The 15,812-nt window shown below is 43.0% G+C and overlaps 1 protein-coding gene across 1 annotated transcript in view; it reads left to right on the top strand.

The window, feature by feature from the left end:
• The window catches only part of LOC139393661 (collagen alpha-1(XIV) chain-like), a 243,447-nt gene that overhangs the window by 155,453 nt on the left and 72,182 nt on the right, over positions 1-15,812 (top strand). Inside the window, exons 32-33 of the mRNA XM_071142003.1 lie at positions 455-597; positions 887-996. Coding sequence (XP_070998104.1) covers positions 455-597; positions 887-996 — 253 coding nt within the window. The remainder of the gene's footprint in view (positions 1-454; positions 598-886; positions 997-15,812) is intronic.

Raw genomic sequence — 15,812 nt, 5'->3', positions numbered from 1 at the left:
GACTGGAGAAGGTTAGGATTACACTGGACAGGTTTAGGGTTAGACTGGAGAAGGTTAGGGTTAGACTGGAGAGGGTTAGGGTTAGACTGGAGAGGGTTAGGGTTAGACTGGAGAAGGTTAGGATTACACTGGACAGGTTTAGGGTTAGACTGGAGAAGGTTAGGATTACACTGGAAAGGGTTAGGATTAGACTGGAAAGGATCAGGCTTAGGGTTACACTGAAACGACTGTTTGAATTACAGTTTCCCATTACAGTGTAGGCATAGGATTTGCCAACCGCCATCTTGAACCATTCACATTATCTGGCTGCCAGTTAAGTAACTCTGTCTGTCTGTCTGTCTGTATCTGTCTGTATCTGTCTGTATCTGTATGTCTGTCTGTCTGTCTGTCTGTCTGTCTGTCTGTCTGTATCTGTCTGTATCTGTCTGTCTGTCTGTCTGTCTGTCTGTCTCAGGTACCTCCACCCAGAAGGTTTGCCCTCTGACTACACCCTCACCATCCTGTTCCGCCTGCTACCAGACACCCCCCAGGAGCCCTTTGCATTATGGGAGATCCTCAACAAAGACAATGAACCCCTGGTTGGAGTCATCCTGGACAGTACGTACAGTCTGTTCTTCATCACTTCCTGAACCCTGGCCCTGTGGTTTGAGTGAGGGTTAAGGTTAACCTGCATATCACATACTCTGCAATTGAGGTCGTGGTTTACAAAAGTGTGTGGGCTGCAGGGGCTAGTTTCCAGCTATTGTGTGAGAGAGAGAGATAGACTGAACACACAGAACAGAAGACCAAGGCAGAGGACTCTGGGATGTGGGCTTTTGGGTTTGTGTAGAATGTACTGTCCCTAATTCTCTGTCTGTCTGCCTGTCTCTGTTTCGGTCTCTGTCAGATGGTGGGAAGACTCTGACGTTCTTCAACCACGACTACAAGGGAGACTTCCAGACAGTCACTTTTGACGAGCCTGACATCAAGAAGATGTTCTATGGCAGTTTCCACAAGGTCAGCAGCCTAGTTCTTCCCCTACATCATCCATGGCCTCTGGTCTAAAGTAGTGCACTGTATAGGGAATAGGGTGCCATTTGGGATGTACCCTAAAACTTCAGGCCCTCCATCTGTCTAATAAAGATGTTGCATGCCGACTTCTCAAATAGAGAATTTAGTAGAAGTCATGTCAGAGAATGATCCCAGAGAATGAATGGAGGTACAACCCAACCCCCTCCTCCATCACAGTAGTCAAAGAGAGAGCACACACACACACACACACACACACACACAGACACAGACACACACACACACACAGACACACACACACACACACAGACACACAGACACACAGACACACACACACACACACACACACACACACACACACACACACACACACACACACACACACACACACACACACACACACACACACACACACACACACACCCTCTTTGTTGCGGCAGTCAAAGAGAGTGTGAGGAGCCGTCCATCAGACTCTCTTCTCATAGGCATTATGTGCCTGGCTGTTCTGAGTTTTAATGTAATCCTGACCCTAATCCTGACCCTGACCCTAACCCTGACCCTAACCCTGACCCTGACCCTGATCCTGCAGTGTATATCTGGTTATAGTGTTAATGTATTTTATTTTAATTTTGTATTTTATTTAACCTTTATTTAAACAGGGAGTCACATTGAGATTAAAAATATATTTTACAAGAGAGCCCTGTATACATTACAATAAAATAAATCACATTCAAGGTCCTCAGTTAATAATGGAAACTGTCTGAGTGGCACCAGCACATGTAACTGGGGCGGCAGGGTAGCCTAGTGGTTAGAGTGTAGGGACGGCAGGTAGCCTAGTGGTTAGAGTGTAGGGGCGGGCAGGTAGCCTAGTGGTTAGAGTGTAGGGACGGCAGGTAGCCTAGTGGTTAGAGTGTAGGGGCGGCAGGTAGCCTAGTGGTTAGAGTGTAGGGACGGCAGGTAGCCTAGTGGTTAGAGTGTAGGGACGGCAGGTAGCCTAGTGGTTAGAGTGGAGGGGCGGCAGGTAGCCTATTGGTTAGAGCGTAGGGACGGCAGGTAGTCTAGTGGTTAGAGTGTAGGGACGGCAGGTAGCCTAGTGGTTAGAGTGTAGGGACGGCAGGTAGCCTAGTGGTTAGAGTGTAGGGACGGCAGGTAGCCTAGTGGTTAGAGTGTAGGGACGGCAGGTAGCCTAGTGGTTAGAGTGTAGGAACGGCAGGTAGCCTAGTGGTTAGAGTGTAGGAACGGCAGGTAGCCTAGTGGTTAGAGTGTAGGGACGGCAGGTACCCTAGTGGTTAGAGTGTAGGGACGGCAGGTAGCCTAGTGGTTAGAGTGTAGGGACGGCAGGTAGCCTAGTGGTTAGAGTGTAGGAACGGCAGGTAGCCTAGTGGTTAGAGTGTAGGGGCAGGCAGGTAGCCTAGTGGTTAGAGTGTAGGGACGGCAGGTAGCCTAGTGGTTAGAGTGTAGGGACGGCAGGTACCCTAGTGGTTAGAGTGTAGGGACGGCAGGTAGCCTAGTGGTTAGAGTGTAGGGACGGCAGGTAACCTAGTGGTTAGAGTGTAGGAACGGCAGGTAGCCTAGTGGTTAGAGTGTAGGGACGGCAGGTAGCCTAGTGGTTAGAGTGTTGGACTAGTAACCGAAAGGTTGCAAGTTCAAATCCCCGAGCTGACAAGGTACAAATCTGTCGTTCTGCCCCTGAACAGGCAGTTAACCCTCTGTTCCCTGGTAGGACATCATTGTAAATAAGAATTTGTTCTTAACTGACTTGCCTAGTTAAATGAAGGTCAAATAAAAAACTGCGGTGAACTCTGCAGATTGTTCCACAAATGAGTGTGGAAAACAAAACGCAGGTTTTCCCAAATCTATGGAGACTGAAGGGATCTGTAGTGTTATCCGTTCCTGACAACAGGTTTGGTAACTGAGGATTCTTAACTTAATGAATGAAGGGAGTTTCTGTCAGACTGCTTTGTAAATAAATCAAAGAGAATGCAGCTCTCTTCTTACAGACAGAGAGATCAACCCCACAGACTACAATGACGAGTCCTAAAATGTGTGATAAAACGTATTGCTGAATGGTAGACGGCGTCCACGGGTTTTAAAACAGAGGTTGTGCCTCTTGCACCAGAATCCAATACAGGGAGAATTGTTCTCCTATTTTCATGATTAATTTATTTATTTTGTTATATAAAAAAAACTATCTTGGATCTTAGCTTCTTAGTCCGATTTTCTAAATACGTTTCGGAGTACAACTTGTCATCAATCCAGACACCCAGGTACTTTATATTGAGAAACAAGCTCAATTTGGGCTCCATTTATAGAGCACATATGCAGGTCCTCAGGGTCAACATTTGGTGACCTAGAAAACAGCAGGGGCTTGGTCTTACTTGAATTGAACTCATTTAAGATCTGTAAAGGGATTTCTGAATTGAATCAAAGTCATGCTGAAGTTCACGAATGGCCTTCTGCACTGAGGTGGCACATGAATACAAAACTGTGCCATCTGCATAGAGACGAATGGTACAAGTATCAACAGTGTTTCCTATGTCATTAATACAGGTGAACAATAATGGACCTAAAATAGAACCCTGAAGAACAACTTTTTGAATCTCACGAAATTCAGATTTAACCCCATCTGTTAAGACGGCCTGAGTTCTGCTGCTAAGATAATTCAGATTTAACCCCATCTGTTAAGACGGCCTGAGTTCTGCTGCTAAGATAATTCAGATTTAACCCCATCTGTTAAGACGGCCTGAGTTCTGCTGCTAAGATAATTCAGATTTAACCCCATCTGTTAAGACGGCCTGAGTTCTGCTGCTAAGATAATTCAGATTTAACCCCATCTGTTAAGACGGCCTGAGTTCTGCTGCTAAGATAATTCAGATTTAACCCCGTCTGTTAAGACGGCCTGAGTTCTGTTGCTAAGATAATTCAGATTTAACCCCATCTGTTAAAACGGCCTGAGTTCTGCTGCTAAAATAATTCAGATGTAACCCCATCTGTTAAGACGGCCTGAGTTCTGTCACTAAGATAATTCAGATTTAACCCCGTCTGTTAAAATGGCCTGAGTTCTGCTGCTAAAATAATTAATATTTAACCCCATCTGTTAAAATGGCCTGAGTTCTGCTGCTAAGATAATTCAGATTTAACCCCGTCTGTTAAGACGGCCTGAGTTCTGTCACTAAGATAATTCAGATTTAACCCCGTCTGTTAAGACGGCCTGAGTTCTGTTGCTAAGATAATTCAGATTTAACCCCATCTGTTAAAACGGCCTGAGTTCTGCTGCTAAAATAATTCAGATGTAACCCCATCTGTTAAGACGGCCTGAGTTCTGTCACTAAGATAATTCAGATTTAACCCCGTCTGTTAAAATGGCCTGAGTTCTGTCACTAAGATAATTCAGATTTAACCCCGTCTGTTAAGACGGCCTGAGTTCTGTTGCTAAGATAATTCAGATTTAACCCCATCTGTTAAAACGGCCTGAGTTCTGCTGCTAAAATAATTCAGATGTAACCCCATCTGTTAAGACGGCCTGAGTTCTGTCACTAAGATAATTCAGATTTAACCCCGTCTGTTAAAATGGCCTGAGTTCTGCTGCTAAAATAATTCAGATTTAACCCCATCTGTTAAAATGGCCTGAGTTCTGCTGCTAAGATAATTCAGATTTAACCTTGTCTGTTAAAATGGCCTGAGTTCTGCCGCTAAGATAATTCAGATTTAACCCCATCTGTTAAGATGGCCTGAGTTCTGTCACTAAGATAATTCAGATTTAACCCCATCTGTTAAGATGGCCTGAGTTCTGCTGCTAAAATAATTCAGATTTAACCCCATCTGTTAAAATGGCCTGAGTTCTGCTGCTAAGATAATTCAGATTTAACCTTGTCTGTTAAAATGGCCTGAGTTCTTCCGCTAAGATAATTCAGATTTAACCCCATCTCTTAAGATGGCCTGAGTTCTGCCGCTAAGATAATTCAGATTTAACCCCATCTGTTAAGACGGCCTGAGTTCTGTCACTAAGATAATTCAGATTTAACCCCATCTGTTAAGATGGCCTGAGTTCTGCTGCTAAAATAATTCAGATTTAACCCCATCTGTTAAGATGGCCTGAGTTCTGTCACTAAGATAATTCAGATTTAACCCCATCTGTTAAGATGGCCTGAGTTCTGCTGCTAAGATAATTCAGATTTATCCCCATCTGTTAAGAGTTCTGTTGCTAAGATAATTCAGATTTAACCCCATCTGTTAAGATGGCCTGAGTTCTGTCACTAAGATATTTCAGATTTAACCCCATCTGTTAAGATGGCCTGAGTTCTGTTGCTAAGATAATTCAGATTTAACCCCATCTGTTAAGAGTTCTGTTGCTAAGATAATTCTGAAACCATTAACAGGCTGTATATATCCCAGGCCTATTCTTGATAACTTCTTAAGTAAAACAGAATGATCAACAGTGTCGAACACCTTTGACAGGTCAATGAAGTACATCCAGTTGAAGTCGGAAGTTTACATACACCTTCGCCAAATACATTTAAACTCAGTTTTTTGCAATTCCTGACATTTAATCCTAGTAAAAATTCCCTGTTTTAGGTCAGTTAGGATCACCACTTACAGTGCCTTGTGAAAGTATTCGGCCCCCTTGAACTTTGCGACCTTTTGCCACATTTCAGGCTTCAAACATAAAGATATAAAACTGTATTTTTTGTGAAGAATCAACAACAAGTGGGACACAATCATGAAGTGGAACGACATTTATTGGATATTTCAAACTTTTTTAACAAATCAAAAACTGAAAAATTGGGCGTGCAAAATTATTCAGCCCCTTAAGTTAATACTTTGTAGCGCCACCTTTTGCTGCGATTACAGCTGTAAGTCGCTTGGGGTATGTCTCTATCAGTTTTGCACATCGAGAGACTGAAATTTTTTCCCATTCCTCCTTGCAAAACAGCTCGAGCTCAGTGAGGTTGGATGGAGAGCATTTGTGAGCAGCAGTTTTCAGTTCTTTCCACAGATTCTCGATTGGATTCAGGTCTGGACTTTGACTTGGCCATTCTAACACCTGGATATGTTTATTTTTGAACCATTCCATTGTAGATTTTGCTTTATGTTTTGGATCATTGTCTTGTTGGAAGACAAATCTCCGTCCCAGTCTCAGGTCTTTTGCAGACTCCATCAGGTTTTCTTCCAGAATGGTCCTGTATTTGGCTCCATCCATCTTCCCATCAATTTTAACCATCTTCCCTGTCCCTGCTGAAGAAAAGCAGGCCCAAACCATGATGCTGCCACCACCATGTTTGACAGTGGGGATGGTGTGTTCAGTGTGATGAGCTGTGTTGCTTTTACGCCAAACATAACGTCTTGCATTGTTGCCAAAAAGTTCAATTTTGGTTTCATCTGACCAGAGCACCTTCTTCCACATGTTTGGTGTGTCTCCCAGGTGGCTTGTGGCAAACTTTAAACAACACTTTTTATGGATATCTTTAAGAAATGGCTTTCTTCTTGCCACTCTTCCATAAAGGCCAGATTTGTGCAATATACGACTGATTGTTGTCCTATGGACAGAGTCTCCCACCTCAGCTGTAGATCTCTGCAGTTCATCCAGAGTGATCATGGGCCTCTTGGCTGCATCTCTGATCAGTCTTCTCCTTGTATGAGCTGAAAGTTTAGAGGGACGGCCAGGTCTTGGTAGATTTGCAGTGGTCTGATACTCCTTCCATTTCAATATTATCGCTTGCACAGTGCTCCTTGGGATGTTTAAAGCTTGGGAAATCTTTTTGTATCCAAATCCGGCTTTAAACTTCTTCACAACAGTATCTCGGACCTGCCTGGTGTGTTGCGTGTTCTTCATGATGCTCTCTGCGCTTTTAACGGACCTCTGAGACTATCACAGTGCAGGTGCATTTATACGGAGACTTGATTACACACAGGTCGATTGTATTTATCATCATTAGTCATTTAGGTCAACATTGGATCATTCAGAGATCCTCACTGAACTTCTGGAGAGAGTTTGCTGCACTGAAAGTAAAGGGGCTGAATAATTTTGCACGCCCAATTTTTCAGTTTTTGATTTGTTAAAAAATTTGAAATATCCAATAAATGTCGTTCCACTTCATGATTGTGTCCCACATGTTGTTGATTCTTCACAAAAAAATACAGTTTTATATCTTTATGTTTGAAGCCTGAAATGTGGCAAAAGGTCGCAAAGTTCAAGGGGGCCGAATACTTTCGCAAGGCACTGTAATTTTAAGAACGTGAAATGTCAGAATAATAGTAGAGAGAATTATTTATTTCAGCTTGTATTTCTTTCATCACATTCCCAGTGGGTCAGAAGTTTACATACACTCAATTAGTATTTGGAAGCATGGCCTTTAAATTGTTTAATTTGGGTCAAACGTTTCAGGTAGCCTTCTACAAGCTTCTACAATTGTTTTTCTGAGGTCTTGGCTGATTTCTTTTGATTTTCCCATGATGTCAAGCAAAGAGGCACTGAGTTTAAAGGTAGGCTTTGACATAAATCCACAGGTACACCTCCAATTGACTCAAATAATGTCAATTAGCCTATCAGAAGCTTCTAAAGCCATGACATCATTTTCCAGAATTTTCCAAGCTGTTTAAAGGCAGAGTCAACTTAGTGTATGTAAACTTCTGACCCACTGGAATTGTGATGCACTGAATTATAAGTGACATAATCTGTCTGTAAACAATTGTTGGAAAAATGACTTGTGTCATGCACAAAGTAGATGTCCTAACCGACTTGCCAAAACTATAGTTTGTTAACAAGACATTTGTGGAGCGGTTGAAAAACTAGTTTTAATGACTCCAACCTAAGTGTATGTAAACTTCCGACCTCAACTGTATCTGGTTATAGTGTTAATGTGTTCAGAGGCTGTCTGCCTCCCTGCAGTACATATCTGGTGTTCAGAGGCTGTCTGCCTCCCCGCAGTACATATCTGGTTATAGTGTTAATGTGTTCAGAGACTGTCTGCCTCCCTGCAGTACATATCTGGTTAATGTGTTCAGAGACTGTCTGCCTCCCTGCAGTACATATCTGGTTATAGTGTTAATGTGTTCAGAGGCTGTCTGCCTCCCTGCAGTACATATCTGGTTATAGTGTTAATGTGTTCAGAGGCTGTCTGCCTCCCTGCAGTACATATCTGGTTATAGTGTTCATGTGTTCAGAGACTGTCTGCCTCCCTGCAGTACATATCTGGTTATAGTGTTAATGTGTTCAGAGGCTGTCTGCCTCCCTGCAGTACATATCTGGTTATAGTGTTAATGTGTTCAGAGACTGTCTGCCTCCCTGCAGTACATATCTGGTTATAGTGTTAATGTGTTCAGAGACTGTCTGCCTCCCTGCAGTACATATCTGGTTATAGTGTTAATGTGTTCAGAGGCTGTCTGCCTCCCTGCAGTACATATCTGGTTATAGTGTTAATGTGGTCAGAGACTGTCTGCCTCCCTGCAGTACATATCTGGTTATAGTGTTAATGTGGTCAGAGGCTGTCTGCCTCCCCGCAGTACATATCTGGTGTTCAGAGGCTGTCTGCCTCCCCGCAGTACATATCTGGTGTTCAGAGGCTGTCTGCCTCCCTGCAGTACATATCTGGTTATAGTGTTAATGTGTTCCGAGACTGTCTGCCTCCCTGCAGTATATATCTGGTTATAGTGTTAATGTGTTCAGAGGCTGTCTGCCTCCCTGCAGTACATATCTGGTTATAGTGTTAATGTGGTCAGAGACTGTCTGCCTCCCTGCAGTACATATCTGGTTATAGTGTTAATGTGGTCAGAGACTGTCTGCCTCCCTGCAGTACATATCTGGTTATAGTGTTAATGTGGTCAGAGGCTGTCTGCCTCCCCGCAGTACATATCTGGTGTTCAGAGGCTGTCTGCCTCCCCGCAGTACATATCTGGTGTTCAGAGGCTGTCTGCCTCCCTGCAGTACATATCTGGTTATAGTGTTAATGTGTTCAGAGACTGTCTGCCTCCCTGCAGTACATATCTGGTTATAGTGTTAATGTGTTCAGAGGCTGTCTGCCTCCCTGCAGTACATATCTGGTTATAGTGTTAATGTGTTCAGAGGCTGTCTGCCTCCCTGCAGTACATATCTGGTTATAGTGTTAATGTGTTCAGAGGCTGTCTGCCTCCCTGCAGTACATATCTGGTTATAGTGTTAATGTGTTCAGAGGCTGTCTGCCTCCCCGCAGTACATATCTGGTGTTCAGAGGCTGTCTGCCTCCCTGCAGTACATATCTGGTGTTCAGAGGCTGTCTGCCTCCCCGCAGTACATATCTGGTGTTCAGAGGCTGTCTGCCTCCCTGCAGTACATATCTGGTGTTCAGAGGCTGTCTGCCTCCCTGCAGTACATATCTGGTTATAGTGTTAATGTGTTCAAAGGCTGTCTGCCTCCCTGCAGTACATATCTGGTGTTCAGAGACTGCCTGCCTCCCTGCAGTACATATCTGGTTATAGTGTTAATGTGTTCAGAGACTGTCTGCCTCCCTGCAGTACATATCTGGTTATAGTGTTAATTTGTTCAGAGGCTGTCTGCCTCCCTGCAGTACATATCTGGTTATAGTGTTAATGTGTTCAGAGGCTGTCTGCCTCCCTGCAGTACATATCTGGTTATAGTGTTCAGAGGCTGTCTGCCTCCCCGCAGTACATATCTGGTTATAGTGTTAAGTTGGTCAGAGGCTGTCTGCCTCCCTGCAGTACATATCTGGTTATAGTGTTGATGTGGTCAGAGGCTGTCTGCCTCCCCGCAGTACATATCTGATGTTCAGAGGCTGTCTGCCTCCCCGCAGTACATATTTGGTTATAGTGTTAATGTGGTCAGAGGCTGTCTGCCTCCCCGCAGTACATATCTGGTGTTCAGAGGCTGTCTGCCTCCCCGCAGTACATATCTGGTGTTCAGAGGCTGTCTGCCTCCCCGCAGTACATATCTGGTGTTAAGAGGCTGTCTGCCTCCCCGCAGTACATATCTGGTGTTCAGAGGCTGTCTGCCTCCCCGCAGTACATATCTGGTGTTCAGAGGCTGTCTGCCTCCCCGCAGTACATATCTGGTGTTCAGAGGCTGTCTGCCTCCCCGCAGTACATATCTGGTGTTCAGAGGCTGTCTGCCTCCCCGCAGTACATATCTGGTGTTCAGAGGCTGTCTGCCTCCCTGCAGTACATACTGTATCTGGTTGTAATGCTGTTCACCCAAGGTGAACAACACTTTATCCCCCCCTCACACACACACATTTGCACGTACACGCACACACACACACACACACACACACACAAATGGACATACACTTACAGACGTATGCACACAGAAACACGCGCGAGAACACAGACACACAGGCGCATGCGTAAACACACACACACGGTCACAGTCTCCCCTCAGACTGGAGGACAGGTGTACTGTGCAGCGACAGACGTGTCCTGCTGGATGGTCCTCACTTCACCTCAGGTGTCTTCATATGGTCCTCCTTACGCCGCCGTCTCACACAGAGCATCCCCTGTCCTTGTGGAGGAAAAGAGGACGTGTGTCTCTGAATGGTGCTACTTCCTGTCAGCTTGGATACAGTAACAGACTGAACTGTGATATCTAGCTGAGGGTGATGTTATATCCAGACTACAGTAATATGAACTGTGATATATATCTGAGGGTGATGTTATATCCAGACTACAGTAATGTGACAGACTGAACTGTGATATCTACCTGAGGGTGATGTTATGTAACAGACTGAACTGTGATATCTCTCTGAGGGTGATGTTATGTAACAGACTGAACTGTGATATCTCTCTGAGGGTGATGTTATGTGACAGACTGAACTGTGATATCTACCTGAGGGTGATGTTATATCCAGACTATAGTAATGTGAACTGTGATATCTACCTGAGGGTGATGTTATGTAACAGACTGAACTGTGATATCTACCTGAGGGTGATGTTATGTGACAGACTGAACTGTGATATCTACCTGAGGGTGATGTTATATCCAGACTATAGTAATGTGAACTGTGATATCTACCTGAGGGTGATGTTATGTAACAGACTGAACTGTGATATCTACCTGAGGGTGATGTTATATCTAGACTATAGTAATGTGAACTGTGATATCTATCTGAGGGTGATGTTATATCTAGACTACAGTAATGTGACAGACTGAACTGTGATATCTATCTGAGGGTGATGTTATGTGACAGACTGAACTGTGATATCTACCTGAGGGTGATGTTATATCCAGACTATAGTAATGTGAACTGTGATATCTACCTGAGGGTGATGTTATGTAACAGACTGAACTGTGATATCTACCTGAGGGTGATGTTATATCCAGACTATAGTAATGTGAACTGTGATATCTATCTGAGGGTGATGTTATATCTAGACTACAGTAATGTAACAGACTGAACTGTGATATCTATCTGAGGGTGATGTTATATCCAGACTATAGTAATGTGAACTGTGATATCTACCTGAGGGTGATGTTATGTAACAGACTGAACTGTGATATCTACCTGAGGGTGATGTTATATCCAGACTATAGTAATGTGAACTGTGATATCTATCTGAGGGTGATGTTATATCTAGACTACAGTAATGTAACAGACTGAACTGTGATATCTCTCTGAGGGTGATGTTATGTAACAGACTGAACTGTGATATCTATCTGAGGGTGATGTTATATCCAGACTATAGTAATGTGAACTGTGATATCTATCTGAGGGTGATGTTATGTAACAGACTGAACTGTGATATCTATCTGAGGGTGATGTTATGTAACAGACTGAACTGTGATATCTATCTGAGGGTGATGTTATGTAACAGATTGAACTGTGATATCTATCTGAGGGTGATGTTATATCCAGACTACAGTAATGTGACAGACTGAACTGTGATATCTATCTGAGGGTGATGTTATGTAACAGACTGAACTGTGATATCTATCTGAGGGTGATGTTATATCCAGACTATAGTAATGTGAAAGACTGAGGGTGATGTTATGTAACAGACTGAACTGTGATATCTATCTGAGGGTGATGTTATATCTAGACTACAGTAATGTGAAATGTGATATCTACCTGAGGGTGATGTTCTATCCAGACTATAGTAATGTGAACTGTGATATCTATCTGAGGGTGATGTTATGTAACAGACTGAACTGTGATATCTATCTGAGGGTGATGTTATATCCAGACTATAGTAATGTGAAAGACTGAACTGTGATATCTATCCTCCCATGCAGGGCTCAGCGATATGCAGGGCTCAGCGGTATGCAGGGCTCAGCGGTATGCAAGGCTCAGCGGTATGCAGGGCTCAGCGGTATGCAGGGCTCAGCGGTATGCAGGGCTCAGCGGTATGCAGGGCTCAGCTGGTATACAGTATTCGTATAGGGGAGGACGTGATGTCCTGAGTGTCTGTGACATTGTGATTTTATTTCTGTATTGTGTGGGTTACTAGCTTCTAGTTTCTAGTTTATTAGCATAAGAATGCTTTGTTCAGTCTCCCAGTGTTTCTGAGGCAGAGGCATTGGTCCCTGTAATGTTTGATTTGGTAACTGGTATTAGGGACCACATTTCTCAGTCTGCTGCTGTGGCTGGTAAGTCAAGGCAGCCAGGGTCTTAGTGTTTATCTGCCTGCCTTCCCTCCATCTGAAACTCATTTACACAATCTAAATCCACTGGAACAGAGAATTGCCACTCTGAATATTGCTGACCCCAGAAATACTGTCCTGGGTAGTTATTACAGTTTTTAAACAAAGCCCTCTCTCTGTTTCTCTATCTCTCTGTTTCTCTCACTCTGTTTCGCTCTCTCTCGCTTATCTCTCTCTCTCTCTCTCTCTGTCTCTGTCTCTCTTTCTCTGTCTCGATTCAATTAAATTCAAAGAGCTTTATTTTCATGGGAACATTGTCAAAGCAAGTGAAATAGATAATAAACTAAAGTTAAATGAACAATAAAACATGTGACAGTAAACATTACACATTACACACAAAAGTGACTCTCTCTGTGTGTGTGTGTCTGTCTCTGTCTCTCTGTGTCTCTCTCTGTGTCTATCTCGCTCTCTCTGTCTCTCTCTCTCTGTCTTTCTCTCTGTCTCTCTCTCTCTCTCTGTGTGTCTCTCTCTCTCTGTCTCTGTCTCTCTATGTCTCTGTCTCTCTCTGTCTCTGTCTCTCTATGTCTCTGTCTCTCTATGTCTCTGTCTCTCTATGTCTCTTTCTCTCTGTCTCACTCTGTCTCTGTCTCTCTATGTCTCTGTCTCTCTCTGTCTCTGTCTCTCTCTCTCTCTCTCTCTCTGTCTTTCTCTCTGTCTCTCTCTGTCTCTGTCTCTCTATGTCTCTCTCTGTCTCTGTCTCTCTATGTCTCTTTCTCTCTGTCTCTCTCCTTCTCTGTCTCTCTCTGTCTCTCTATGTCTCTGTCTCTCTCTGTCTCTCTCTGTCTCTCTCTGTCTCTCTCTGTCTCTGTCTCTCTCTGTCTCCGTCTCTCTCTGTCTCTGTCTCTCTCTCTCTCTCTCTCTCTCTCTCTCTCTCTCTCTCTCTCTCTCTCTTTCTCTCTGTCTCTCTCTGTCTCTGTCTCTCTATGTCTCTGTCTCTGTCTCTCTGTCTCTGTCTCTGTCTCTGTCTGTCTCTGTCTCTCTCTCTCTCTGTCTTTCTCTCTGTCTCTCTCTGTCTCTGTCTCTCTATGTCTCTGTCTCTCTCTGTCTCCCTCTCTCTGATAACGTGTGTCTGAGGAAATAAGGTTATTAGGGATTTCTGCAGATTGTATAACTCAGCCCTTACTTAAAGGGGTAATCAGTAATTCAGTTCTCAGCCAACTTTATTGGCGGCTCTGACACTTTTGCTATAAATCTTAGGGATGGGACTGGAAAAATGTACAATAAGTAACCCCTCTCAAATACTGAGATGTAAGATATGAATGCAAGGACTTTTCAAATGACCTTTGAACAGCAGTAACTATTGCAGATTGCACCTTTAAGTAGTGTAGTGTGGGGGTGGGGGTGGGGGTGGGGGGTCCAATTGGTATCATGGTAACAGCTAAAGTATTCCATATCCTCTTTAAATGGCTAATGGGGGGGGGGGGGGGGGGGTGTAAGGAAATGTGCTGATTCAGAACTCTCTCCTTCATGCATTTCTCTTCTAGAACATTTGGTGTCAAGGTGGCAATGTTTAGAATACATTGAGATGGAGTCTGCTGATACAACAGCTTTTAATATCAGCATACATTACAGTAAAACATGGCTAGTTTGCATCTCACATAGTTGAGGTATTATCCAATAAAACTAGCTGAAGCAGAATCATTTAAGCGATGGAAGTTGAAATAAAACTGTGTAGACTACGCCACCGTTGATTAATGGATGGGATTCTCATATTGGACTCTCTGTATTTAGTCTCTAAGACAAGAAGTCTACTGAAGCGTATTGTTTTCTACCATTCTGAAGTGATACCGTACTGAAGAAGTCTACTGAAGCGTATTGTTTTCTACCACTCTGAAGTGATACCGTACTGAAGAAGTCTAATGAATCATATTGTTTTCTACCACTCTGAAGTGATACCGTACTGAAGAAGTCTACTGAATCATATTGTTTTCTACCACTGCAGTGATACCGTACTGAAGAAGTCTAATGAATCATATTGTTTTCTACCACTCTGAAGTGATACCGTACTGAAGAAGTCTAATGAATCATATTGTTTTCTACCACTCTGAAGTGATACCGTACTGAAGAAGTCTACTGAATCATATTGTTTTCTACCACTCTGAAGTGATACCATACTGAAGAAGTCTAATGAATCATATTGTTTTCTACCACTCTGAAGTGATACCGTACTGGCGAAGTCTAATGAATCATATTGTTTTCTACCACTCTGAAGTGATACCGTACTGAAGAAGTCTAATGAATTATATTGTTTTCTACCACTCTGAAGTGATACCGTACTGATTAAGTCTAATGAATCATATTGTTTTCTACCACTCTGAAGTGATACCGTACTGAAGTCTAATGAATCATATTGTTTTCTACCACTCTGAAGTGATACCGTACTGAAGTCTAATGAATCAAATTGTTTTCTACCACTCTGAAGTGATACCGTACTGAAGAAGTCTAATGAATCATATTGTTTTCTACCACTCTGAAGTGATACCGTACTGAAGAAGTCTAATGAATCATATTGTTTTCTACCACTCTGAAGTGATACCGTACTGAAGTCTAATGAATCATATTGTTTTCTACCACTCTGAAGTGATACCGTACTGAAGAAGTCTACTGAAGCGTATTGTTTTCTACCACTCTGAAGTGATACCGTACTGAAGAAGTCTACTGAAGCGTATTGTTTTCTACTACTCTGAAGTGATACCGTACTGAAGAAGTCTAATGAATCATATTGTTTTCTACCACTCTGAAGTGATACCATACTGAAGAAGTCTAATGAATCATATTGTTTTCTACCACTCTGAAGTGATACCGTACTGAAGAAGTCTAATGAATCATATTGTTTTCTACCACTCTGAAGTGATACCGTACTGAAGTCTAATGAATCATATTGTTTTCTACCACTCTGAAGTGATACCGTACTGAAGAAGTCTACTGAAGAGTATTGTTTTCTACCACTCTGAAGTGATACCGTACTGAAGAAGTCTAATGAATCATATTGTTTTCTACCACTCTGAAGTGATACCGTACTGGCGAAGTCTAATGAATCATATTGTTTTCTACCACTCTGAAGTGATACCGTACTGAAGAAGTCTAATGAATTATATTGTTTTCTACCACTCTGAAGTGATACCGTACTGAAGAAGTCTAATGAATCATATTGTTTTCTACCACTCTGAAGTGATAC

This window comes from Oncorhynchus clarkii, unplaced genomic scaffold (genome assembly GCF_045791955.1).
Source record: "Oncorhynchus clarkii lewisi isolate Uvic-CL-2024 unplaced genomic scaffold, UVic_Ocla_1.0 unplaced_contig_9595_pilon_pilon, whole genome shotgun sequence".
NCBI lineage: Eukaryota > Metazoa > Chordata > Actinopteri > Salmoniformes > Salmonidae > Oncorhynchus > Oncorhynchus clarkii.
This window is presented reverse-complemented; position numbering and strand designations above follow the sequence as displayed.